Source organism: Electrophorus electricus, chromosome 8 (genome assembly GCF_013358815.1).
Source record: "Electrophorus electricus isolate fEleEle1 chromosome 8, fEleEle1.pri, whole genome shotgun sequence".
NCBI lineage: Eukaryota > Metazoa > Chordata > Actinopteri > Gymnotiformes > Gymnotidae > Electrophorus > Electrophorus electricus.
In genome coordinates, this window is record NC_049542.1 from 21,194,049 (window position 1) to 21,219,866 (window position 25,818).

The 25,818-nt window shown below is 43.5% G+C and overlaps 2 protein-coding genes across 8 annotated transcripts in view; one reads left to right on the forward strand and one right to left on the reverse strand.

Annotated features, from left to right (window-relative positions):
* Window positions 1-10,487: 10,487 nt before the first annotated feature.
* On the reverse strand, window positions 10,488-22,064 carry zbtb10 (zinc finger and BTB domain containing 10). 2 transcript variants are annotated; one of them, XM_035529449.1, is made up of 4 exons: window positions 21,142-22,064; window positions 16,450-17,371; window positions 12,433-12,608; window positions 10,488-12,302 (listed from the first exon to the last, which is right to left on the reverse strand). In XM_035529449.1, the coding sequence occupies exons 1-4, from the start codon at window positions 21,850-21,852 to the stop codon at window positions 11,997-11,999; spliced, it is 2,115 nt and encodes a 704-aa protein (XP_035385342.1). In that variant the 5' UTR covers window positions 21,853-22,064; the 3' UTR covers window positions 10,488-11,996. The 2 variants fall into 2 exon arrangements, with proteins under 2 accessions (XP_035385342.1, XP_035385343.1); XM_035529450.1 differs by lacking the exon at window positions 21,142-22,064 and adding an exon at window positions 17,692-17,848.
* A 1,386-nt stretch (window positions 22,065-23,450) lies between these two features.
* Window positions 23,451-25,818, forward strand: part of tpd52 (tumor protein D52) — a 16,754-nt gene continuing 14,386 nt past the window's right edge. For all 6 annotated transcript variants that reach the window (XM_027006372.2, XM_027006375.2, XM_027006374.2 and 3 more), the window contains exon 1: window positions 23,451-23,568. Coding sequence is in view for 1 of the 6 variants with exons in the window: in XM_027006373.2 (XP_026862174.1) it covers window positions 23,550-23,568 (19 nt within the window). In the remaining 5 variants the exon portion in view is untranslated. The remainder of the gene's footprint in view (window positions 23,569-25,818) is intronic.

Consider the following 25,818-nt stretch of genomic DNA (forward strand, 5'->3'; position numbering starts at 1 on the left):
AGTTACTTAATTGAAAATATCTGCACATAATGACATTTAAATGTATTTCTGTAAGTGGGTTGAGAAAGTTTTCAAACAGATGGCTTTGACACACAGGCAGTATGGTAATGGTGAGCGTCTGCCAATGTTTCATGATATTGTGTTGTCACCTTAAGACTGGGAATCAAAGACTCACACATGTAAGAATAAGATGACTGAATTAGAGGAAGACACCTACCCACTCACCCACCCAAACACCATCAAACAGGCCCTGCATGGACTCCGTCAATCTCCATCTCTCAGCCTCTCTACCCAATTAACATAACACCTTTCAAACCCTGCTCACAGGATGGCCCACCGAGGGGGTGTATGCAGCCCTGCATGTGGTGGAGAGGTGCTTGGGGAGGTCTGTGAGGGGAGGTAAGATCCAGGAGGCAGGAGTTACTTGAGGACACCCTTACACGCTAAACTTCAGACCCTGCAAGGAGGAGATGTCAGTCAAAGCTTGGCTTTACACTTCTACAGCTGCAGCAGAGGCGAAGATGGCTCAGGGTAGATTATGGCTGGGCTTTCCTTCTTTGGGCTGCTTTGTTCTCTGAAAGCCCTGGTTTATTCTAGAATGCCTTTGATAATGTCTCCTGGCATGGCGTCAGCTCAGAGCTGGTCACACCGGATGGAGAATGAAGAAACTCACAGATTATACACACCCAGGCAGAAACACACTCACATCAGTCTGTTGATCTAAATCACCAAAAAAACACACACGCATGCGCGCACACACACACACACACACACACACACACACACACACACACACACACACACACACACACACACACACACACACACACAAACACACAAACACACACACACAGAAGTGTTTGTACGCCATGTTACACTCTGACATAATACATATGTATTATGTCAGATACAGATTCTGTGTAGCCATATATACATAAAAATTATTTACTAAGATCAAACCAAAATCTAATTCTAACCTTATCCACAGTAACTAAAAATAAATGTTGTTTTTTCAGTTAAAAAATAAAACATCTAGGCTTTTTAAGTAACACTTTGTCAGGACCATTTTTCTGGTGTTGACATGGTAGCTTACTCTTGATTTCCTCTGTTTTTCCAACAGTCAGCAATTTTTGACCTGAAGATGTATGAAACCAGCCAGCACACAAACACACATGAAAGCACACACACACACACACACACACACACACACACACACACACACACACACACACACACACACACACACACACACCTGTGGGTATTTACCAAACAGTCAATGACATTAGGGAAAGTCCATGTATATACTCTGCTTGTACATGCCTCTCTTCCTCTCGTTCTCATTCAGCCACACACTGGCCATCTTTGTGCGGCCAAAACAACTGCTTCTTGGCCCATGGCCTGACCTCACAACCCCTGACAGCATGGGAAAGTGCTCAGCTCAGCTGTCGGCCAGCCCTCCTCCAGTCCGCAAGCCTCTCCCTCACCATTCCAACGCGTGTTGCAGGAGAGGGCCAGGGGAGAGAGCGCCATGCACCAGAGAGCCCCAGGGGCCTGCGAAGAGCTGTGTGGGGATGTCATAGCATTGGGAACTCATTCTTGCTAATAGCTGCTGACAACTGTGTATGGACCTACTGTCCCATCACGCAGAAGTAGCTGCACAGAACTGCACAAGGACTGCCCTGCGATTCTCAGAGTGGCCGGGTGAGAGAAATGTGTGGTATATAGGACCTCCGCAAGCATATCCTGGCTATGGGATGTGACGGAGGCTGGGACTGACAGGGCCTATGTCACGGGGCTGGCAGCAGTGTGATGAGGTATGCTGCAAGCTGCAACCTCCATGCTTCAGCCCAGCTCCTCTGTGACACTCCACACAAGGGCTAGGATGGGGACACACAGCTGCTCATTGAGAAAAAGATAAACCTCTGACCTCTTTCTATCCCGAACATACACACACACATGCACATACATATATAATAATACACGTGAATAGACACACACACATGCATGCACAAACACACGCATGCACAGACATACATTCACACACGTAAGAATACAGGCACACATGCACGCACGCACACACACACACACACACACACACACACACACACACACACACACACACACACACACACACACACTCATAGGTTCAAATGCACCGAACCATCAATTTACCTTCTAACACTTGCATGCACACATGCACATGCCAAAACACAACCAACCAACTGACCTCCAAACCAAAGCATAATGCATAGGTGCAAACATTTACTGCTTAGAGTAAAAAAAATGTTATTTATGGACTAATAAGACCTGGGTAAATAAACATTAATCAGACTAATTTACATATATTTACACTGAAGTTGTTATGTTACCTTTATTTTATAAAACTCTTTATTTTTATAAAACTCTTCAGCAATTCAAAGCTCATTCTGGAGTCCACAAATTCCTATTCTTTCAAATAAAGATGTTTGTGCAAACTGACTTTGGTCAAGTACACTGCTGTAAGTAGCTGTTACAGAGGAATCAGTAAAATAAATGAGACACACAGATGCACATGTATGGGGGGTTGATGTTATCCACTAATTGGTGGGGGCAGACCCTTACTTTTAATCAGCCATGTGGAGCAGGGTCTGGTGGGGCAGGATGCTCTCAGCTCTCTCATGTGTGCAGCTGACTGCTGTTAATATTTCATGACGAACAAATGGGGGGCACCTTCAAACCTGGCCATGGGGAAATGGGGTGGAGGGCTTAAAGGGTGATAATTACCCCAATTACACTGCTGTTGGTTGTCAGGTCAGGCATGTAGGGCCCCATCTGAGGTCTGAGAGACATTCACCTTTCCCCACCCCAGGGTGAGGGACTGGCCTTCACATACTCATGCATATCCATATCCAGAAAGGTCATGGGCTTGCCCACCTCCTGCGTTAAAGACTTTATCATAAACACATCTAACAGTTGGGCTGGGTCCAATCTAGTGTGTGTTGGGTCGATATCAGGTGCTGTATGCACAGAGTAACTGGAGGATATTTTATGACTGTGAGTTTTATAAGACACTAAACCGCCACACTCCACGTGAATTCCAGATGTCGCGTTACTGTAATATTGCAGTAGATCTCAGGGCAAAAAAGTCACAACAGAGCCTAGGCAACCAGAAGAGTGTCCTAAAGCGCAACAGTGGTCTGTGGAAAAGTCAGCAGCTTTGATCTAAATGAAAGGCACTAATGGTGGTGATGGGGTGAAATTGGCACTCTTCGGGGAGTGCTGCAAGGGACGCAGACATGGCATGAACCCCCTGAGCACACCCCGCCCAGTCCCTGCGTGATGCCACAGATAAAGGGCATGGTTGAGAGCCAGATAAGCTGAGGAAGGGAATGGGTACATGTGTGTGTGTATGTGTGTGTGTGTGTGTGTGTGTGTGTGTGTGTGTGTGTGTGTGTGTGTGTGTGTCTGTGATGGGTTTGAGTGTTTACGAGTGCTGGTGCATGTGTGTATGTGCAAACTGAGGCCGTGCCAGTGAACATTTAAAGAAGTCACTTGCTGAATTTGAATGTGAGGGTGAAAGTGGGTCATTGTTCATGGCTGTGGGTTTTCTAAGTGTGTAGGACTACATACTTGATTGGACATGGGAGGGTGTGTGTGTGTGTGTGTGTGTGTGTGTGTGTGTGTGTGTGTGTGTGTGTGTGTGTGTGTGTGAGTGCAGTTGCATGTATGTTCATTTATTGAGTTGTGTGTGGGCCATGTGAGATATGCGCAAATGCGTGTATGTGCCTGGGTGCGTGTGTATGCTGGACGGGTATCAGGAGGTGGATGAATGGAACTGCACATGCTAGGTCAGGTGGTTGGGGCTGCAGACAGGGGGTGGTCTGTTTCGCACAGGCGCTAATTGTGGCAAGGGTCGACTTTACAAGACATGCGTTCAGTCAACAGTAAGTGAGCAGGAGAAGGAGGAGGAGAGAGAGATGAGCAACAGAGGAGGCAGTTGGGGTGCAGTTGGGGGTGCGTTTGCTCCTTCCCTCACTTGCAGGCTGCCTGTAGATCACTGGCTGTTTGACTGTGTTGCGCACTAATGGAGCTGGCAGGGCGGAATCAATTACTGGCCAGTGTGGATTTTCCCACAGGCCGGAGCTTGGGAAAGCCAGAGAGTTCCACGGCCAAGACAGCTGGCACGGAGTGGCCACTGGGAAAGCAGCCGGCGCCTCTGAAGCAGGGACCTTTCTCTCTGATCGAACTGGGATGGCCCATTATTTACGTTTCCTTTCTGTAGGCCCTTAGTAAACAGCCCATTTAGCTGCTACTGCCCTTGCCGGTGCTGAGTGAAGAGAGTCATTTAGTCTCACACCTTGTCGATGGTGACGGATCTCTCTAGTGCTGTACCCAAATTGCACCTCCATGTTGGTCTGAAAACTCTATTTCCCACCCTCTCCTGTCCTCTCCTTAAGAGTAGCTATTTATTTATTCTGTACACTTGAAAGCAGAAGGGTAAATCCTGCTGACATTTTCCCAAATATTTCCCAAACAGGAGGATGATATATGGAGTCACACTCCGAGCAGCACTCCGAGAGGCAGAGGCACTCGATGGTTTTGGCCCTCTGAGGTCCATTAAAATTCAGGCGTGCAGGATGCGGAGTGGGAGGCAGGGGCTGCAGCATGCCCCATGTGGTCACATGGGGACTAGGAGGAGGGCAGGGCCGTGTGCTAGGGCCATTCTGTGCTAGAGCCACTGAGTTGAGCAGGCCCTTAGGGGCCCTGACCTGGGCAACAAGGCTAATGACACAAGCACAGGCACCCAGGTAAATAAATGTGTGCGCGCGTGTGTGTGTGTGTGTGTGTGTGTGTGTGTGTGTGTGTGTGTGTGAGAGAGAGAGAGAGAGAGAGAGAGAGACAGAGAGATCATGTGTCAGAGTATGCATGAGAAGCGGAACTGCAGGGTTTGTTTTCACAGCTCAGATTTATTTCAACCAGACTCCCTAGGGACATGTCTTACTGATGACACTGACACAGTCATGAACACAAATACACACACACACACACACACACACACACACACACACACACACACACATGCATGCATGCAAGTACACACACAAACAAACAGACACATATACACACATTTATCACTCTACTCCACCTTAAACTTAGAATATAAAATGTAAACTACTTCAAAATGCAGATCAGCTCTCACCACTCTGTTATCTCTTCTGTTACTCCACCTCAGAACAGAAGCCCCCCACAAAGACCACTCATCTACTGCTCATCATTGTGTAAATTCTGTCTTTCCCTTGCTCTCTTCTCTCGATGTCTGTATTTCTCACACACATGAAGACACATATGTATGTGGATAGAACCGATAGGTATAAGAGCCAGAGTAGGAGAACATCACAGCCAGCCAATAACATGAATGAGGTTATAAGAAATAAAAGCTATGTATTTGAGCAATGCCTTAGTTTGACACTGGGGGAGAGGTGGGGGAGTCTGGTGTTTGTTGGACATAGAAGGTGATGAGTGCCTTTTGTTTATTTGCTCTGGGAGTTATGGACCATGTTTTGGTGTGTTTTGTTAAATAATTTGTCAGAAAGTTGATTTATCCCAAGGGAGAGGTGAAGGGTGAAAGAACATACATTTGTTTAAAATAAGACAGAGGTGTGATACTTGAAACTGAGGGTAAGAGGCGTGTGTGTGTAAGACATCTAAAGCTAAGCAGAATCGACAGAACTAGGTAACAGAAAGCAGGATCCACAATTCCCCCTCTCTCTCTCATGTGTGAAACAGATGGATACGTAAAGAGAGAGAGACCGCTCAGTCCTGGTCCTTGTGACTGAGTACTAATATAATACTCTGATTGCACTGCATGTTTTAAAAAGGGGCATATTTATACTGACAGACCATATATCCTACCTTCATGCATGCCAAAAACTGTATCACGGTGAAAGAGAATTTGGCCTGTAACAGTTTGCCATGTGATGAAACTCTGAGGGAAGCCCATGTGAGTCCTGAGCCCCCCCTCATGCTCCTGGCTCCACACTTAACAAGCATTTTGTCAAGGACTCCCGTTTCTCAGCTCAGTCAACTGTGCCTTTCTTCCACTCACACACACACACACACACACACGCACACACACACACACACACACACACACACACACACACACACACACAAACACACATATACATTCCCACTCTGTCAGTACACACACAGAGAGACAGACAGAAAGACAGACACACATACAGGTGCTCTCACACTCCTTCATGTGTGTTTATTACAATTCTATCAGACAACCACTTCACCCAAACACAGACACTCGCATATGTACACAAACATCCACACACTCACTGGCTGTTCGTGCCCCTTGCCGGTCCAGGCAAGCGAAATGTCAGGCAACCTGATGCCTCCCACCCACAGTGCCTCTCCCTTGCTCTCCTCCCCTGTGCCTCCTCTCTCCTGCAGTTGCTGAATGGCAGGTATAGAGTGTCGGGATGGTGTGCTCACAGGATGCGGCGAACCATATGAACACGCCTGCTGCAGCCGGCTCCCACAGTTGACACAGTAAACCAATCCAGGCGAGCCGCTGTGCCCGGGGGCCTGTGGGACTGACAGAGGAAGTGACTGACACGCACACACACACACGCACACGTGCGTGCATACGCACATGCACGCACACACATGCACACAGAGAATGCTGGCAGTGGGAGGGAGAGCGCTGGCTGAGCGACGCTCACACGGAGATTGAGTTACAGCCGAATTAGATCAGAGCTGTGGGAACCAGCACCTCGTCAGGCGCACACACACGCGCGCGTATGCACACACACGTGCACACACATGGCTGCACACACACACACACGGCTGTGCCATGTACATAAACGTGTGCTGACAGATTGCTGCACACAATAAAACACACACACTCACACACACCCTACACATAGCTACAGGCATTAAGATTCGTACAGCTCATTTTCTCAAAGGTATGCACACACATACAAGTCCACACAGTAAGACCTGTCTGTGTATTTCTGCAAAGAAAGGCAACAGCCTTGTGGGCTACAGGTACTTGTGGAGTAGCAAGTACAACAACAGTAACAAAAATTACAACAACAACACTGCCTAGCAGAGACCACAGGCATAATGGGAGAGTGTTTAACCTTGACAACTTAATTTCCTCCTGTTTTCACATGCAAATAGTCAAAGCATGGCCCCAGCGCAGGGGAGCGTGGCTGCTCAGCACCGACCCCTTGCATTTACCCAGCATGCCATGCATCCAGCCAGCCAATAGAGTTATGAGTGGTGTTGGTAAGGACACTGCACAGCAGGACATGGGGTTGTGCTTCCATCTCCCTGGACAGCAGTGGCCACTCTGACTCTCACTGTCATCACGGACAGCTGAACAACCGGCTCAGACATCCTGACCAAACTCTGTTTTTCCCTGCCTGGATGTGACTGCTATATTGTCCATATCACATGATATTACCAATAAAAATCACTATTATACAGATGTTTTCATAATGGTGGCACATATTAGGCAGTGCCTCAACCTCCAGTGGGGGCAAATGTAGGATTATTTCCAGTGGTGAGCAAAGTTAGGTCTGGGGCTGGCCGTGTGAACACCTGAAAATCCCCTGCGGTTACCGCAGTGTCAGGCAAAGCCAGTGGGCTCAAGGTGACAAAGGCTTCAAGCTCACATTACCTGCACAGTCGTTCCACCTGCCTGGAGGTCGCTGAGAGGCCTGAAGGTGATCATTTGCCTGCCTGTGACAAGCGCAATCCGGGCCATGACCTCCTGCTGACCCTGCATGCTCAGGCGACACCACGAAGCACACAAGAAGTAACGCCACCACAGGCCACCATCAGCAGCTGCAGCTGTGACCACACCATTACCTGCTCCCCTTTACCAGCCCCTCCACAGGCAAGGGTGAAATATGATGGCAGACAATAGCACAGAGAGAAGGGGAGCGAGAGAACACGGGCCGCCCTCCGCCCCGGAGGATCCAGTTTCAGGTGCAGCCAAGCCGGGCCAGAGGGCCTGAGCCTGGGAACAGGCAGAGAGAAGGGTCCTGTGTCAATAAGGAACAGCGGTCAGGCACAATGGGGCCGGCTCCGCACAACAGCACTGACAGACACCCGGACAATGGCAGTCCTCCATTCTCACACAGCCAGGAGAATGGGCCAGTGTGTGAGTGCCCAAGGGCATGTTTGAACAACACACACACTGTGGTAGCCATGCCCACTCGCAGACACGGCACAATGTATAAACAAACACACACGGCACACACATACTCAAACACACAGCTCGAAGCCTCAGATGAACACATCTAAATTCAAACAAATGCAAGTACACGCACACACACCCACACATACACACACACACGTACACACACATACACACACACGCACACGCACACACACGCACACACTGTGAATATACTCTCTAGTGTATTTAACATGACCCAACATAAATGTACATAAAATTTACACAAACAAGTCCTCTAAACAATTAAATAAGACTGATTAATTACTTATGGATACCCCACTCTAGAGCTTAAATAAAAGACCAGGTGTTTTTGAACATATTTCCCTGGTTCATATATTTCACACAGATCTAATATGAAATATAAGATGAAGTACGAATATTACACCAAAGTGACAAGCTGCCATCTAGTGTTTTAATTCTAAAATTAAACCATGCATCTGATTGTCTAGTTAGTAGTAAAGTGATATTCTAAAATTATTGAAGTATTGCTATTACTTGTTTGAATTCTTTGAAGTGTTTTAGTAGGCCTAACAACATTAGCTTAAGAAATTAGAGATATGCACAGAAAAAAAAAATCTGAAAAACACAAACATATTACACGTATGACCACTAGATGGCAGCACTGGAAAGTAAAAAAAAAATTCCTTATGCCCGTTTTACAAAACTTGACATATTCCATTTGAGACCAGTTCTCATGGCACAAGGGATGATTTCAGTAATTACACCAGTGCCTTCGTGATCTTTGATCCAAATATATGAATAATAGCAAATGTGAATTTCATGGTTGCAATTGTTTTTATTCTCATATCAGTACAAAGGCCAGAGTCAGGACCTAGTTAGCAAGAATTACTGTAGTATTTAGGTCATTTGATCTGTGAGAGGTAATGTTGAAAGCAAAGCTCACATAAAATGATCTTTGATAAATCCAGCCCAGAATGTCACACAAATTCTTCCAAGCAGCACTGATTCAATGTTGACACAGAACTGCTCAAGAGCAATATCAAAGTTTTATTTTAAAATGTATTATAGAGGAACAGTAGTACAATTGAAACAGAAAGGAGAATATGTATTCATCTTATAACTTTGAAAAACATAAAAAGAGCCCCCTGATTTGATTTGTGTTTGAGGTGGGCCCAAGGCCCTGTTTGCATCACTGTAAGAGAGTTGAAAAATACATCTTTGAAACGGCTTTAAAAAAATACAGCTGGAAAAACCCTTCATCTGTAGTGTTCTGTTTTTTTTTTGTTGGTTATGTCCACATACATCATAAAATGTAAAGAGTTCTTGAGTTCATCAGATACACTGACATGAGAAAGAACCAACAGCGTGTCTGTTTGAAAAACAAAGTTCATATATATATATATATATATATATATATAAACAACAACAAACAAAGAAACAAAATAAGCCAGGACCAGATTTAAATCAACTGCAGCTGTGTTCCATTATTTAAAGCAACATCTTAAATATTTATTTTATTTATACATATATATATATTTATACATATATATATATATATATATATATATATATATATATATATATATATATATATATATATAATTATTTTATATATATTTATATTTTATATTATATATATAGCGCCCTCCCACAGTGATTTGAAGGTACATAATACAAACAGGATAAATATTGTCTATAGAGCTTTTAAAATACACTTCTCATCTGGAGTAAGGAGAAACATACTCTGTCTTGTTGTAGAGACAACAAGACCCACGGCATAAGAACAGAAACGGCTGTTCCTAGCTTTCAACCCACAATGTTTCTTATAAAAATCTGCTTAGGAAATTTAAAAAAAAAAAAAAAAAAAAAAAGAAAGAAAAAAAATGTAGAAAGGACAAATAAAGTAATATATGCATCTAGAGTAAAGTGAATGATTTTACAATAAAAACATTTAAATCTGACAATTACATACACAAGCAAAAATTTACCTGGCTTTCGCATACATTAATTAAACAATGATTTTGGTAGCACAAATAGAAATTAACAGTCTTGATTGCAATTTGGAATCTATATATCTATCTCCATTTTATATATCTATCTATCTATATAGATATATCTATATCTATAGATATCTATATATATATATCTATATATATATATATATATATATATATATATATATATATATATATATATATATATATATATATATATATATATATATATATATTATTAAATAATGAAATGTTTAAAAAAGAAAAAGGGAAAAAATGGGAAAAATTCCACATAAACTTATCAGTTCTCTTTTATTTCCATCCAGACCGGCTTTGGGGAAATAAAGTAAAGAATGCAAAGTAGTAAGTGCGTGTCTATGACTATGTTCATAGAGCTCCACTTTACATTACTATGACCAAAGTGTTTTTAAGTTGGTAAATACAAAACAGAATCAAAATAAAATGACCGCAAATGGTATGAGGATTTTTTTTGCACCAAAAATGGGAGTATTTTACAAACTTCATACATGCCAACCAATCAGCATTCTTCAGAATTACCTGACACACACCATTCAAGTGATTATCAGTATGCTCAGTACCTCATCACACCAACTCAAGAAGGTCCGAAACTAAACTTTGGGTCATCTTTACACATACTGCCAGGGTGTGTGAGATTTATATATATGTGTGTGTGTGTATGTATGTGCATTAAATAAAGAAAACAATGGCAAAGCATACCTGATAGGCTCTTTAGCACAAGTGTTACATACAGAGCTGATTAGTATATCTGAGTAGGCTTTACGATTATTAACATCATATACAGCTTCTAGGTCCAGTATTTCAAAAACAAGCATTACAGCACCAAACGTTTTCATTTGGCAAAATTCAAGCTTTAAGTGAATGTCAAAATGCTCTATAAAGTGTTACTGTGATGCTGTGATTCATATAAAGCTAGCAATAATATATTCCCCTTATACTTAATTTTTTTTCCAGATTTTTTCTCACTGCATTTTCAGTAGTTTGTGTCCTGACAAATCTTGGTGTGCATTCTGCTTGGCACAATGGCACAGCCCCAGTATAATTTAATCATAAATATGGCTGTGGTCAATTAGAGTCACAAAACAGATTTTTTTTTTTTTCATTCCAAGATTTGTGCAGGGAAAAAGGAAAGGAAATATAGCTCATTAATTTTCATTACAACTAAACATATCTACACAACATGAAAGGGAATAAAATCTTCCTGTAGGCAACAATGCTTTGTCTATGAAGTCAGGATAGCAGTCTAAGCCATAGACGTTCCACCTTGCCAGGAGGCACAGCCTAAAACGGAACTTTTCTCATCACACATGGAACAAAAGCAAATTAGATCATTTTAATAAGACCATATTAACTTTCTTCATAAATTAAATAATTAATATTTTAAGATGATTGGCTTATCGTAACTTAAAACACTGTACACCATCATACCCAAAAAGAAAAAAAAAATACATCACTGATAAACCTGATTTTCATGAATCATTTCATCTCTTTCTCGAACAGGCAGTAGGCCTAGACACTCTCTCTCTCTCTCACACGCGCACACACATGCACACACACACACACACACACACACACACACACACATACACACACACACACAATAATCTTTACATCTTGGAGTCCCTATCTACCAAAGCTTTGTTTTCTTTGACATACACGTTACCGTGCAACCACAAGGTTTGATAGCACTTTGGAGTTGATTGTTTCCCAGCTATTTTTTTATTCTTTGTTATTTTTCTTGTTATTTTAAAGTTGCATTAAACTTAGTCCTCCTCAGGGGTGGCACCTGCGTCACCCTCGCAGTTGGATTGGTCATTCTCATTAGGCTCCTCCCCCTCGCCATCCTCCACCATGTCCTCGTCTCCGTCAGCGGGCTCCTCAAAGTCATCATCACGGGGGAACTCCAGCTCCTGCATGCCCTCCAGTCCCTCCTGCGTGGCCTGGTGCGAATCAGCACAGTCCACGCACACGCCGTAGCGCCGAGAGCCGTGCCGGATGCCCACGCTCGCTGCCAGCATGAAGATCTTCTTGCACACCATGCACTTGTACTTCTTATCCTTCTTGTGCACCTGTAAGAGCCACAGCGAAACACGTTCCAAATCCAAACAGAAGAAAATATCGTAAATGTGAATGAGATCAGTCTGAACCAAATGGCGGAGGGGGGTTTAATGTAAGGCGCATGTCTGTGCTGGGTCTCACCAGGGAATGTCTCTTGACGTGCTCTCGGCGGGTGAAGAGCTTGCCACAGATGTCACAGCTGAAGGAGCGTACGCCTGAGTGGATGATCAGATGCCTCTTTAGTGTTCGTCGGTGCTTGGCAATGTAGTTACAGTGGGGACACTTGAGCTTATTCAGGGCGGTGTCAGACGTTTCTCCTGCGAGAGAGAATGGGGGAGATGGGGGGGGGGTTCAACAGTGGTTTGCTCTTACTACAGCTCCTGCAACCTCAGCAACTGGGAAAGTCATCGGGAGCAGACGGGGCTAGCCTAGTTTTCCTCCGAGCCAGACTTCTCTCCATTTCATTTGTGACTTCGTTTGTTTTTGTTTTGTTTTTTTTAAAAGGTGTTTACCTACAAAGTGTGGGCGAGGGATGCGGGCGGTGGGACCATTTTATTGTAACAGGAGATCATGTTTATGGGCGAGTAGAAAACACACTCCCTCTCAGTGTTACTCTGACAAAACAGAGAGCCAAGCAACCTGGTGAAGTGTGCCGGGTGCTATGGAAACGCCTTGCCACAGGCCATAACTAGATTAGAATAATGCAATTTTACAAATGAGAAGCAAAAGAAATGAAAAAAAAAAACCCACACAAACAGAAGCAGGAAAGGGGAATTGTCTCTGCTACCTTGCCCAAACCTGCAAAGAAAACAGAGTTTACTGGGTGACTGCTTAAGAAGCGCAAAAAACATTGAACAAGAAACACTGAGTCCAGTCCTCCCATTTTTAAGTCCCCAGAAGCAGGTGCTAGAAACCCCTGCTTCAGCTAAGCATGATCCGCCTCTCCTTGCTATAACGTTTCCCCTGCTTGGGAGGAGGGGTCCCCATCATTGTTTGAGCCAAACTGGCCAAAACAAAAGAGTCGTCAAGCAGGTTGCCAAGGGGCTGACGAGAGCCAGATAACCTGGGAATTTAACTGGGACTCCAAGCACCAGCATGTGGGCTGAGGAAGAGTCCACAGCCGCCCACGTCTCTCCTGCTCCGCAGCCTTCACGCCTTCAAGAAATTAAAGTTCAAACTCTCACTTGAGTGCAAGTCATGCACATGCCTGGTATCAGACTTTGCCATTAAAATATTACTGAGAAAAGTTAATCATCAAACTAGATTGTCAAACGATACTGCACTGTTACAGGGTGAGAAATTAAACCACCTACACGTACCACTGAGAGTGTCAAGGAGTGTGTTACAAAGGCTGAGTGAAGCCATTCCAGCTTTCCCAAAACTGCCCTTGCTGGGAATCTTGGAGGAGGTTATATGGGAGTGGGCTGACCAGCCCTGCAACGGGATGAGCACAAAGGCAGAGGATGGTGGGCTGAGAGGCCTCCACCCAGTAATTGCTCCATCTGTACACTAGCCGAAAGCCCTTGAGGACATATGCACTTACTGCTACTGCACGGCTGTCTGCAGTCACTATTCACTACTTCCTAAAAAGCTTCTGAAGGAGTGTAGGTTCTCAGAAGACATATGTGAGTTATAGGCTGTGTAACTTTGTGTGGTGGGCTGTGTAGATATAATCTGTAAATGACAGACAGAAGCTTTAAAAGCGGATCATCTTTAGCAGGGTGGGTTAGGGGCTGGCATGCCAAAGCCGGTAGATCCCCCTGTAATGGCCTGTGCGATGGGCCACTCGGCCTGGGTCAATATTTGAAATGGCAGGGACGGGTGTTCTCCATTTGGGAGGATTAGAGCGGGACGACCCCTGGCAGCTCTGCACCTCAGAGACCTGGACAGGGGGAAGTGTGCATGGGAGGGAGTGTGTGAGCATGTGCTTAGCTGCAAACAGTCAGCAGCGGTTGCAAACTGTTTAACTCCCCAGTCTGGACAAGATTCAAGTATTTATGACAAGGACTCCCATTCTATGCAGTGTGTAGAGAACAGACAGGTTCTCACAGAAAACACTGGCAGACACTGGCAGACTTCTTTCTAGCCTCAGAAGTCAACCAGAGAAAAGCAAGTTGACTGGTGCTTACAAAAAAAAGGGCCATTTATCAATGAAAAAGTTCATATTGTAGAAGAAAGCAGATTGTGTGTCAATACATGCTCTCTCACACACTCTCTCACACACACGTCATGTCTGCCTCATATTAAAGAGCCCTGTGCAACAAGACTAAGCACATTGGAGAGCATTTAGTGGGCCTGAGAGGACCATTTCTCCCTGCTTCATTATCTTGTATTAGAAAAACCCACGTGTGAGAGTGCCTCTTCTCCCCACAGCTATGCCCTGCCTTTTCTTACTCCGCTCTGCTGAACGGGCAGACAGTCTGAGGCCTGGCTGCTCTGTCTGCTGGACACAGTTGCACGGGCAGCTTAATATGGACACAGGCGTGCTGGCCCACTATCTAATTAAAAGAAGTGATGGCCCTGCAGACTATACAGCCCAGCCACAGGCCTGAAGGAACGCAATGTGGAAACAAGACCGTGGCTGGCCGGGTGCCATAAGCAAAGGTCAGGGCATAACTATGTGAGCGTGTGTGTAAGAATGCACTTAAACAACCCAGTGAATGGCATCAAAATGCAGGGTGTCTCACTAATGATGAGCTATGCCAATGACAAAGCAAACAATGCACATTCCAGACATATTTTCTGATGATTTCTGCCAAACTGCACAGATATGAGGAGCCATAGAGGGACTGTTGTCCTATCAGCCAAAAAAAAAAAAAAAGAACCCAAGCAGGCATTTTAGATGGCTTGTATCGATTATGATTTACTGATAACATTGATTATGACCATAAATACTGAAAACCAGACCAAGGTTTAGCCACTAATGTTCTCATTAAGACACCATCACAGATAGAGAAAGTACATACAGACTGTCAACTAAATTGTAATTATATTCATCCTAATTACATACAAAACATTTGGTTTTGAAAAAATACCCCAACAAATAAGTGCACATGAGCAGTACTGCATAAGTGTCATAACCAGCAGTTACTCTAGTTCCTCTCAATCGTTACCAAGAGGCCTAAACTTGAGAGAGCATATCTTTCATTTGTGAAATCTATTAGGCCCTACTTAAAATCTTATAGTTTCAGAGAAGTTTGTGCAACACTGTATCTCACAATGTTGTGTAAGAATGCTGTTCACCCCATGTGACAAGGATCACGGTCTCTGTTTAGGTTGATTCCGAGCAAGTCATTAAGGAAAACCCTAAAAACCCAAGGCTGCCTGAACCATGATGATATCAACAGGAGACTGACGCAAGAAAATGGTGGACACTTACCCAGACCCAACTTGACTCCTAAGCAACACAAGTTCCTTGCCATTTAGCAAGTCAAGAAACTTGCAGTTCCACATTATTATGTCATGTGAACCACGCAAACATCGATGCTAAATATATCAATAAAGTACTGTGTGCTCTTTCTAAGTAACACTGCTAATCAGGGGCACTTTATGTTCATAACAATAAAACACAAAATCAAGAGCACCTTTATCAAATGCAAATGATATTTATCAAGTGCAAACACTGATAATCCAAAATCAATGCAGAGGTGAACAATCTACTCCTGACCAGCAGTAGTTCTGTTCTCCCAGCCAGCTTGACCTCTTATCCAAGGCTACACTCTGTGCTTCACTGGGCTAAGCGTGTACTATCTGTGTCACTAATAAACTTAAAAAAGGCATAGCTGACTACTCTGGTGTGCACATGTGTGAGTGAGAGAGCGAAGACACAAAGACACAAAATAGCAAACTCTGTTCAACATATGGACTCTAAATAGTACCAACTATTTCGCATGGTCACTACTGAGAACAGAGATACTGCCTTATCCAAATCAGTCCCTGATCTCAGCTTCTGTAAGGTCAACCACACCAAGGCTCTAAAGAAAAGGGCATATAAAGGAACACAGGTGTGTAATCTTAATGACCAAAAACCTCCAGCCAAAACAAGCAGCTGCAGAATTCAATCTAGTGTGGCAATATCCAAAATGGCAGCCAGTGTATCCCACGTAAAGCTATATTGTGTCTTCAGAGCGGAGACAGCAGGGAGGTTCTGTGATTTACCTGCATTCTCAGAGAGATAAGAGAAGTCCTCTCTGGAGTAGGAAGCGGAAGGCTGGATGAACATGCCCTCGTCAAAGCCCTCCTCTGGCTCAGGAGGGATGTTGTAGACGAAGCGTCTCGCGATCTGCTTTTTTCGCCTGCCACTGCCAGGCTCGTGCCGCACCTCCCTCTTAGCGGCGGCCCTGGTGCCTGCTGTGGGTTCGTTCCAGACAAAGACTGGTCCCGGGCCTGGTGGCTCTGCCTCCGTGGACTCTGAAGAGTTGTCCCCACCCCAGCCTGAGCTGCCCAGTGCACAACCCTCCCCTGCTGAACCGTCAGCATCTCCAGGCTCCTCCTTCACCTGCCCACTGGCCTTGATTGACAGCTTTGACAGGATGCTGGTGGCCCAGAAGTTGCTGGGCTTCTTATCCATGCCCTGGCCATCACTGGGCACAGTACAGCGTTTGTTGTAGTCCACAACGACTGAGTGTGGTGCCTCCTGCTTGATGCTGATGTTAAGCACGTCTTTGATGAAGGCGCGACATGACTGCACCACCTCTGTCATCTGCAGGTAGCTGGCCACGGACATCACCTCGATGGCATTCTGGCTGGTGAGCAGCAGGTTGCCAGAGTACAGGAAGTCCAGGATGACTGAGAAGCCCTGCACAGCAGCCACGTCCAGGTGAGTGATGGTGGTCTGTTCGTTGCCCTCGTTTTTGGTAAGGCAGTAAAGGGTTTTGAAGTAGCGGCTGCCGGCGACCAGGATGTTCTTGTGCGCCCGGAACACCTGGCCACTCACCACAATGTTGACGTCACACAAGATGCCACTCTTTCGCTGCTTGTTCAGCTCCTGGAGCAGCTGGTAGCAGTACGAGTTCTCGCTGGGCTTACTTTTGTAGTCCTCGACCTCGGTGCTCTCCGTGTCCTCTGACCTCTCAACCTCCTAGAGGCATTACAAAAAACAAAAACAAAACAAAAAAAACACACACACATGAAGTCAAACAGGGTTAGTGCATAGTATAAACTCAAGGTGGAGAGTGCACGGTGACACCATCACAACAGCAGAACTGGTTTAACCAGCTCCCAAACCACAGTATTATGGTAAATGTATATCTGCTGAAACCCCCCACTCAAGCGCAAACTGCAATACAAGACACACCCTATGCAAACCATTTCACTCACTCAGCTAATGCGCTTTAAGATTGAAGACTCATTTGGCCACTACCCTCTCCCTACTACACTAATGAGTAAAAACGTCTTTGCCTCCAAGATGAAAGAGAAGATCAGCCTTGTACCCATCAGAGGGAGTGTATGTCCATGTTGGATTCCTGGATTGTGACGCAAATGTCCTAATCCACAGTGTCATTTATACCTCTCAGATCTAAAATTTCCTCCCTCCTACCACAGCTGTTTTTTTTTTGTTGCTGTTTTTTTGCTAGTCACTCAGATTAAATCCATTTCTCAGGGGCGGAGGCCATCACTGGCTCCTCCTCCACATTGCGACCCTTGTGTGAATGCAGGGGAGTTATTACCATTGCGTGGCTCCAGTGGCAGTCAGCCTGGCCAGAGGACAGTGGGAGAGGACAGCCCCGTTTCCCGACACAATGCCAGCCCTTTCCTCCGAGCTCATTGTTCATGGCTGTTTGTCGTTACATTGCGGCTTTGTGCCGCCTGTGCCGGGCTCCAAAGGGTCACAGGGCACACACCCGTAAGGGTTGCAAAGACTTTCTCCAAATCTGCCCCAATTGACTGGGTTGGCTAGGGGGTGGCCAATTAAGACGATGCTGTAACGCGTTTATGTGAGGGCAGACATGAGAAGGCAGGGCACAAGGGAGACAGATGGGGACAGACTTGAAAGAATAAGGGGGTGTGGAGATGAAGGGATTGATATATGGAAATGACTGTCAGTTTGTGGTGTCATATTGTTCTCCATTGTTGCCTGCTTTGCCTGAAGCAAGTGTTTGCTTCATGGAGAGGTTGACACTGTTGCACCGTGCTGCAGCTGCTGCAAGAGTCAATACACCGCAGAGAGAGGAGCAGACAGGCACGTCCAAAGCACTCCTTCTCCTGCTCTGTCTGCCTCTGCACATCCCTTCTCCAGATGTGCCACGTGTTACCGACTGTGCTGCCGGAGAACAGACGCTCTCAGAGAAGCCACTACTCGAACTGTCCAAAATGAGTCTGCGGTGACAATCACCCTTCCCAGGCAAATATTTCTCAGACAGTGACTGCTGAAAGAGGAAGGGCTAGAAAACACCTGTAGCACAGTTTTAATACACTAGTCAGGAGGAGCAAATTAATACTGAAACTTGTGATGAACTAGGACTGCCCTGTCTGAAAAAAAAGACATTTCTCATAAAGCGAGCCACACAGTGGTTTTGCTTTCTGGTTTCACACCTCAGACTTTCGGTTTGATGTGGAAGAGGAACACAATGCAACCGCTAGGGCTAATACTGCCTCTTGTGCTTGTTGCTGTGTGCCTCACCTCTGGTAGAAACCCACAACAAAAGGTCATCACCAGCTCTGGAAATTCACCATGTCTCAGACTGTAAACAAGCATAAATGCCCCAAGCTCATACACGTTCAGCTGATAACTGCCCTTTGAGCACATATTGGACATGGGGTAAAGCTGTCCCCCAGACTACAGTTTTGTTTTTCTTGTATATACCCTACTCTGGACCAGCCTCCCCCTGAGGGCAGAGCTGGGTCCCCTCACCCAGCCCATCTCACAGATGCATGAACAATGTAGCAGTGTGCTTGACCCAAGGTGTGGGTGGAGAACACCAGGCTCTGGGCCTCCCAACAATGTGGAGAGCTCATCGATGGAGAATTCCACAGAGTTCTTCCCCCCAATACACATAGGCCTACATTTCACAAGGGGCAGACAGTGAATAGGCGGAGCTGCTATCTCCTCCAAAGGCTCTCTAACAAGGGATGGCAACTTTTAGGACAATGAGCAGACTCAGTGAAGCAACCCAGACACCCCCTATTTGGTTAACTGAGTTATAGTCACTGCTCAACTGAATGAGATCTGGACATTGAAGAAAAAACAAACAAACATTGTCTGAGACATAGCTGACCAGGACAACAGACCACAATTACAAAGCTCATTTAAGATTACACCCCTGCTGAAAAAAATACCCTGACAAACATAAAATATCACATATTACTTTAACAGAAAATTATCCCAAACATCCACCTATGCTAAGGTTTGTTTTCTTATAGCAAATAGTTTAACAAGAATGCAGAGCAAAAGTAGCAGGGTCATGGCTGATACTAATCTAAAACATCATCTTAACCCCTCTGTTGCTACGAAGGGGCCAGCAATCCCTCCTACTGCTTTCCTCCCTAATTAGTGAAGGGTAAAAATAGTTAGTATATCTCCATGTCATTCTGATTTGTATGGACAAGTGAATGCATTTGCAATGTGATCCTTGGAGATTTCATTAATAAATGAATCAAAATGAGCATAGTCATATGTTTAATGGGTTTAATTGCATGTATAAACTGACCACATAGGCCCTTAAGAATGCATTCTGAATAACACTCTACTAATGATATAGTCTAAAGATTCACTATAGAGCATTAAGGCTTGTGACAGATCTGAATGTGAGCTCTGAAAAATAATCATACACGCACTATTGATTGTACATCCCTTTCTAGTGGGGTAAAAAAAAACAACAGAACACAAGGTCATATGATACATTTATTACTCATCTAACGATAATATGGTGCATTAAATACAACAAGCATAGCTGTTATGGACAACACCAACCTCTAGCTAGGTTCTACCTATAAATTGTGGAGTAAAAGACATGCCATCTATGCACTGTGAAGATTCATTTAACACAATGCTTCAGATTTAGGTGCCCTAAATAGGAAGATGAGATGTGCCAGAGGTCACTTTTACAGCGAGGCAACAGAAGAGGGGGTTGGGTAGGGGTGCGGCTCCCCAAAGGCTGCTGGGTCAAGCTCTTGCCATTATGACCTCTGTGGTAATCAAGTGAGTTAGTTGCCAAGGCAACAAAGGTTGATAATTACAGTGCAACATTTGCATGGGGTAAACTGAACAAGTACAAAGAAGAAATATGAACGATTACACTCGAAAAGTGCGATAGGGTACACTGTACTTGGAACATCGTGGAAAGAGACTTACAAAACGAAACTTGGTAGGACTCCTGAGATATACAGAAGCTGATCTAAAAAGTTAATAACATTAACTAGTTAGTTAGCTCGCCAGATTACATTTATCATAAATTAGCTAATTTAGCTGTGCAGTTACAGATACAGCTGGCCATCTCCAGCGAATTGTACAGCAATAGAATTTTGTAGACATCCATAAACAGATAAAAACAAATCACTAAACACTGAAAAGCGACAGGTAATTAGCTAGCTAGCTATTCCTGATGTCTCACAAAGTTAGCTCTAAAATGTCATATGTATTTGCCATTTATGATAGCAAGTAATCTAGCCTGCAAGCTAGCAACTACATAGCCAGCTAGCCAACCTAGCTAACCAGTCACCTAGCCAGACTTAACATTTTGTCGCGTAATACGAGTACAACAGCATACAACTTGCGTTAGCTACCATATTTTTTTAGGAAAAAACTCATTCTTACTTAATATGAACAAGTGTATAGTTAGCATACAATACTTTGTTCTGTTGACGAACAAACAGACCACCGCGTCCGTCACTTAGCTAGTTAAAACTTACCTGTTTGGTCGGGTCATTCCTGCCGTGCTCCGAGGACAGGTGATGTCTTTGCAGCAAGGCCCGTTTATAATTTCGGCTGCCTTTGACCAAATCGTCGCTGTTAGTGGCAATATTGTGACACCAAGAGCAAGACATAAGTCCTGTCTCTTCACAAAATTTCAACCACGGAAACTCCTGCAACCAAGAGGCTTGGAAAAACGAGTGTTTTAGAAGCAGCGTCTGGGGTCTCATTTCTACCCAAGCTTTTCTGGCACCCGACTCCTCCTTGTCTCCCCCACTCCCCGCTTCGACTCTATCGTCTTCGGATCCCGTGGCACCGCTGCCTGCGCCGTCTTCGCTGTTCATACCGTTGCCGGTTGTCCAACTATCGCCCTCTCCCCCATCATTCGAAATCGGCCAACGGGTACTGTCAACATCTTTCTCGGATGTCCATTTACCCCCTTCCGGGTCCTCTTCCTCCTCTGCCTCTGGTTCTGTGCTGTCGCTGACGGACCCTCCGCCCTCCACTTTGCCCAACGATGGTCCTTTTGCCCCCAGATCCCTATCCTCCTCTTGATCTGGCCTGTTCCCATTTAAGTGTCGATCTTGCCAAACCTGGGCCTCCCGGCTGTTACCATTACTGCTTCGGACAGCACTGGAACCGGTTACGGCTAATCCACCTCCTCGAAAAGCCAGCGACCTGCGGTTTCGCTCTCCGGACATTTTCTTCATAAATTACAATCTACTTTTCTAAACGATTTTTTAACCGGCTAATCACGCTTCCAAAAAGTCTTCCACGATTTAAAAATTAAATATCCCGCATCAATATATTGTTTTTTTCGCTCTGGCCTCCTGGTGAGACTATGTAGGTTATGCGGAAATAAATAAGGATTTTAAAGGCATAATGAATTTCAGGGTTCGGTCTGCGTCCGCGCAGAGGTCGAATGGCAACGACTTTCCCCACAATGCACCTCGCTCAGAGAAACGGGGGGGTCATGGGGGCTCGCTTAAAGGAAGATGGGGGTGACTTCACAGCACGGGGTCTTTTGTGTTGGCGACTGCGCCCATTTTCCGCAAGCTTTTTATCTTTGAGTTTGCTTGTCTTGAACCAATAAGTCCCTGTCTGCCTTTCATAACCCCCGTTAAGCGGGTTTTGAGGGACTGGCGTTAAGCACACCGCACGATGTCTGTTTTAAGAGACAAAATCAAAGAGCAGGTAAAGGGATAAATGAGTGATGACATGAGTGAATTTATAGTTGCTGATGGAATCGGTGGGTTTTTCATAACACTGTAGAACATAATACAGTTTCAAACGATTAAAATTGTATTATGTAACATATTCCAAAACAGCAAAAATATATCCGAGAAACATGCAAAAAGAATCGGTCAAGTAAAGGCTATAAGTGATTTATAGAAATAGTTATTTCCTGGATACAGTATAATATTCTGGATTAAGTGAATTCAGAGATTTCCTGATTAAATTTGTAATTATGTTTATATTTATAAAATGAATTTAAATATAAATCGAAATAAATTTAAGGAGATGAAGATAAAGTGGATGAGGAAGGTGATTAATTCGTTTGTTTACAATACATAGTAACAGAAGAGGATTCGAACTGTCAGGTAGGTGATTGTTCAGTTTGTTAGCTTGTAGAGCATGTCACCCAGTGGGAGGCGTGCTTTCCTCTTTACATTGTTAGGTCTCTTATACAAACTGTCAGGCCATTGTTTCCTGTTCCAGTGTCGGTACATTAGGGGTTTGGGGGGTACTGTCCACTTGAACTTGTTCATGTAGCTTGTCTAACTGCTCTTGACCATATTTATATTCCAAATTGACATAGTAATTAGAATATTTCATAATTATCAAAGGCAGTGCTAAAATAATTATTTAATTATTTTAGAACTATTGACATTTGTGGGTTGTGAGTATGTAACTGAAACATCAAAGCGGAAGCACCTAGCAATAGGTTCCGAATTGCACGATTGTGTGCATAAAGCCGAGGAATCACAATCAAGAATTGTAATGATATGACCAACAGGAGTTGGACCATTCAAGATATAGAGCCTCCCGTAAACGATCGTGATATGTAGTGGGGTGGGAGTCACAACAGGTCACAAAAGTCTGAATGTGGACGTGCTTTCTGCGAAGAATAATAATGAAAAATAAAACTATTGCTCATCGATTTTTAGAACATTTTAACACACACACATACATAAAGTTAAAACGAGGTCTTGGCAAATACACAGATTTTAACCATGTGCCCATTTCTTTTTTGTTTACATGGTTACGTGCTCTACGTAATGACGATACACACGACCCCACCCAGCTCACAGCAACCCAGCTGCAACGTGCAGGTCAAAACAGCTAGGTAGTGGAGAAACGGTTCAATAAGGAATAAAAGAATATAACCTCTGGTGTTCTCAAAAGGATGGAGGATTCCGATAAAGGTATTTTTGAAGCATTATACCTGCAGTTCATGCTTGGTATTTAGCTAACATAAAACGTATTGCTTGGTTTTCTCTCTCCGAAATTAGCTGGGGTTAGCTAGCTAGGTTCAGGCAATTGTAAGATAGCATAATCGAGTAATTTAGCAATGTGAATATTGCTAAAATATGCGCCGTGTACCCACTCATCAGTATTTCGTTCTGTTTTGGAGAGTTTTCGTTGACAGGACCTTTACCAAATATTGCCAAAACTAAAAACTAGAACTGGCCTGCTAGCTAGCTAACAAGGAAGGTAAGCAAGGAAGTTACAAAACTCCACTGCCTGTTCGACATCTGTTTTATTTGAGGGAACATAAGTAATCTAGCGTTATCTACACTAACTGTCATATTTCTGATTATAAACCAGCCAGCTATCTATTTAAATAGGAAAGTGGAGGATCAAATGTTTAAACAGTTCTAATCTTAAAAATTACAGCACCGTTTTCTATATACAATAAACCGTGTTTTTTTTTCATTAACTACTTTTTTAAATATTAGTTCAAAAATAGTCTCGTTGGCTGCTTTTGTTCCAGCATGAAAACCTCTTTTCGCTCTTATTCTTAGATAAGGGTAGGCCTAATATTGCAGTGAATATTTGGAAATGTGGTTACCAACATTTCAGCTGTTTCACCCCATTTACACTGAGCATCATGAAAAAATTCTAAGAGTGTGATGCTCAATGCTGGTTTATGTATCTTGTCATCATTGCTAAGTATCTCATATTTATCCCTTTTTGCTTGCTGGGGTTTCCAGAGATGGGTTTTCATTTTCTTAAATGTCATGTAGCTCCTGATTCACTAGCCACCAAGATGTCCACCAATGTGTACTTGGTTTGTTTGATATGTTTTTAGTGTTATCAGTGTTGCATCCTGTGACCAACAGTAAGGTGTTTGGTGTAGTGTGTGAGAACATGCTTATTAACAGTGCTTGATTTTGACTAGTAGGTCAAATAGATTGTAGAGAGAATATAAAAATAATTCATTAGTGGGATTTTGAGAGATTACAAGATTAATAACATGTGTAATGTGCTAAACATTGTGGCCCTTGATTTCCTTGTTTTCTCTTTTTCCATGCAAATGAAAACTTTAGAACTCATCTACATTTGTGTGCAGAAGTTCTTTGAAAAGGACTTGTAGTTAAGTCTTGCACATAATTTAAATAAATGTGTTTCATTTAGAATGCTGTATGGACACTTGCTCTTATCAAAGGATCATTATATTAAACATCCTGTTTTTAATTAATATCATTGTCAGTACAAAATGAATGATAAAGACTTCAATTGCCTTTTATGATCTGAGCTAATTTCACAGTGAATATTCATAGTGAAGTTTTCTTGTGCTTATCTACATTCTTGCTTTTTAGCGCAACACTGAGTGATATATCTGTTGAAATTCTAAATAGGATCACACCCCAATATGTGTGTCCAACTGTTTCTCTTAAAATATGTGTAAATTTGCACAAATCTGTTCAGCAGTTATTCGGACAGTGCTGAATCTCCCAAAATGAACTGGATTTGTTGTTTCTTACTGTAAGAAACAAGAGATCCATTAATTTAAATGTGACTATTTTTTTCTTGTTTTTTCCATGGGGTTTGGTGGAGGCACGGTATAAGATCTCAGTCCTGAACCTAGCAGATGCATTATCTAAGGAAGTACTGTACTCATCATTATGGGCAAGATAACTGCGATCTGTGCAGTTTTAAGGCCCAAGTACATATGTCTTTTTATATTAAATGAAAAATGATATGATGGTACCCCAGTCTGTGGTCTTTTGTTATTTACATTTTAGTCATTGGCTGTTATATCTTCAGGCCAAGATATTGGGCCAATATTATATATTTTTTCTGGAGATCTGCATTGACTGATGAACTCACAGGTGATGCTGATATCCCAAACAGCCAGCTGACTGCAGTAGGATTGCTTCTAGCTTTGCATTTACCTGTCAGAAATGGTAAGAAATCTGACTCAGTTTTCTAATATTATTTATGCTACAGTAACATTTTATGTGAGCATGTCTAATAAGATCTAGTGTTTAAATTTTAGTCCACCTCTTTAGCTGCATCTGGCTTACAAATGTATTAGCCCCTTAGCTTTCCTAACTTTAGGTAAAATTATCCTAAAATGTACAGGTAGTTATGTGTAAACAAAGTTTTTATTTTTATTTTTTTATTTTTTATTTATATATTTTTTTACATTTTATTATTTATTTATTGAC

Coding starts and splice junctions, on each gene's coding strand:
- zbtb10 (XM_035529449.1), bottom strand. CDS start 21,852: ATGAAGAAAATGTCCGGAGAGCGAAACCGCAGGTCGCTGGCTTTTCGA. Junction 12,609..16,449: donor TTATCTCTCTGAGAATGCAG/GTAAATCACAGA, acceptor TCTCTCTCGCAG/GAGAAACGTCTGACACCGCC. Junction 12,303..12,432: donor ACGTCAAGAGACATTCCCTG/GTGAGACCCAGC, acceptor TGGCTCTTACAG/GTGCACAAGAAGGATAAGAA.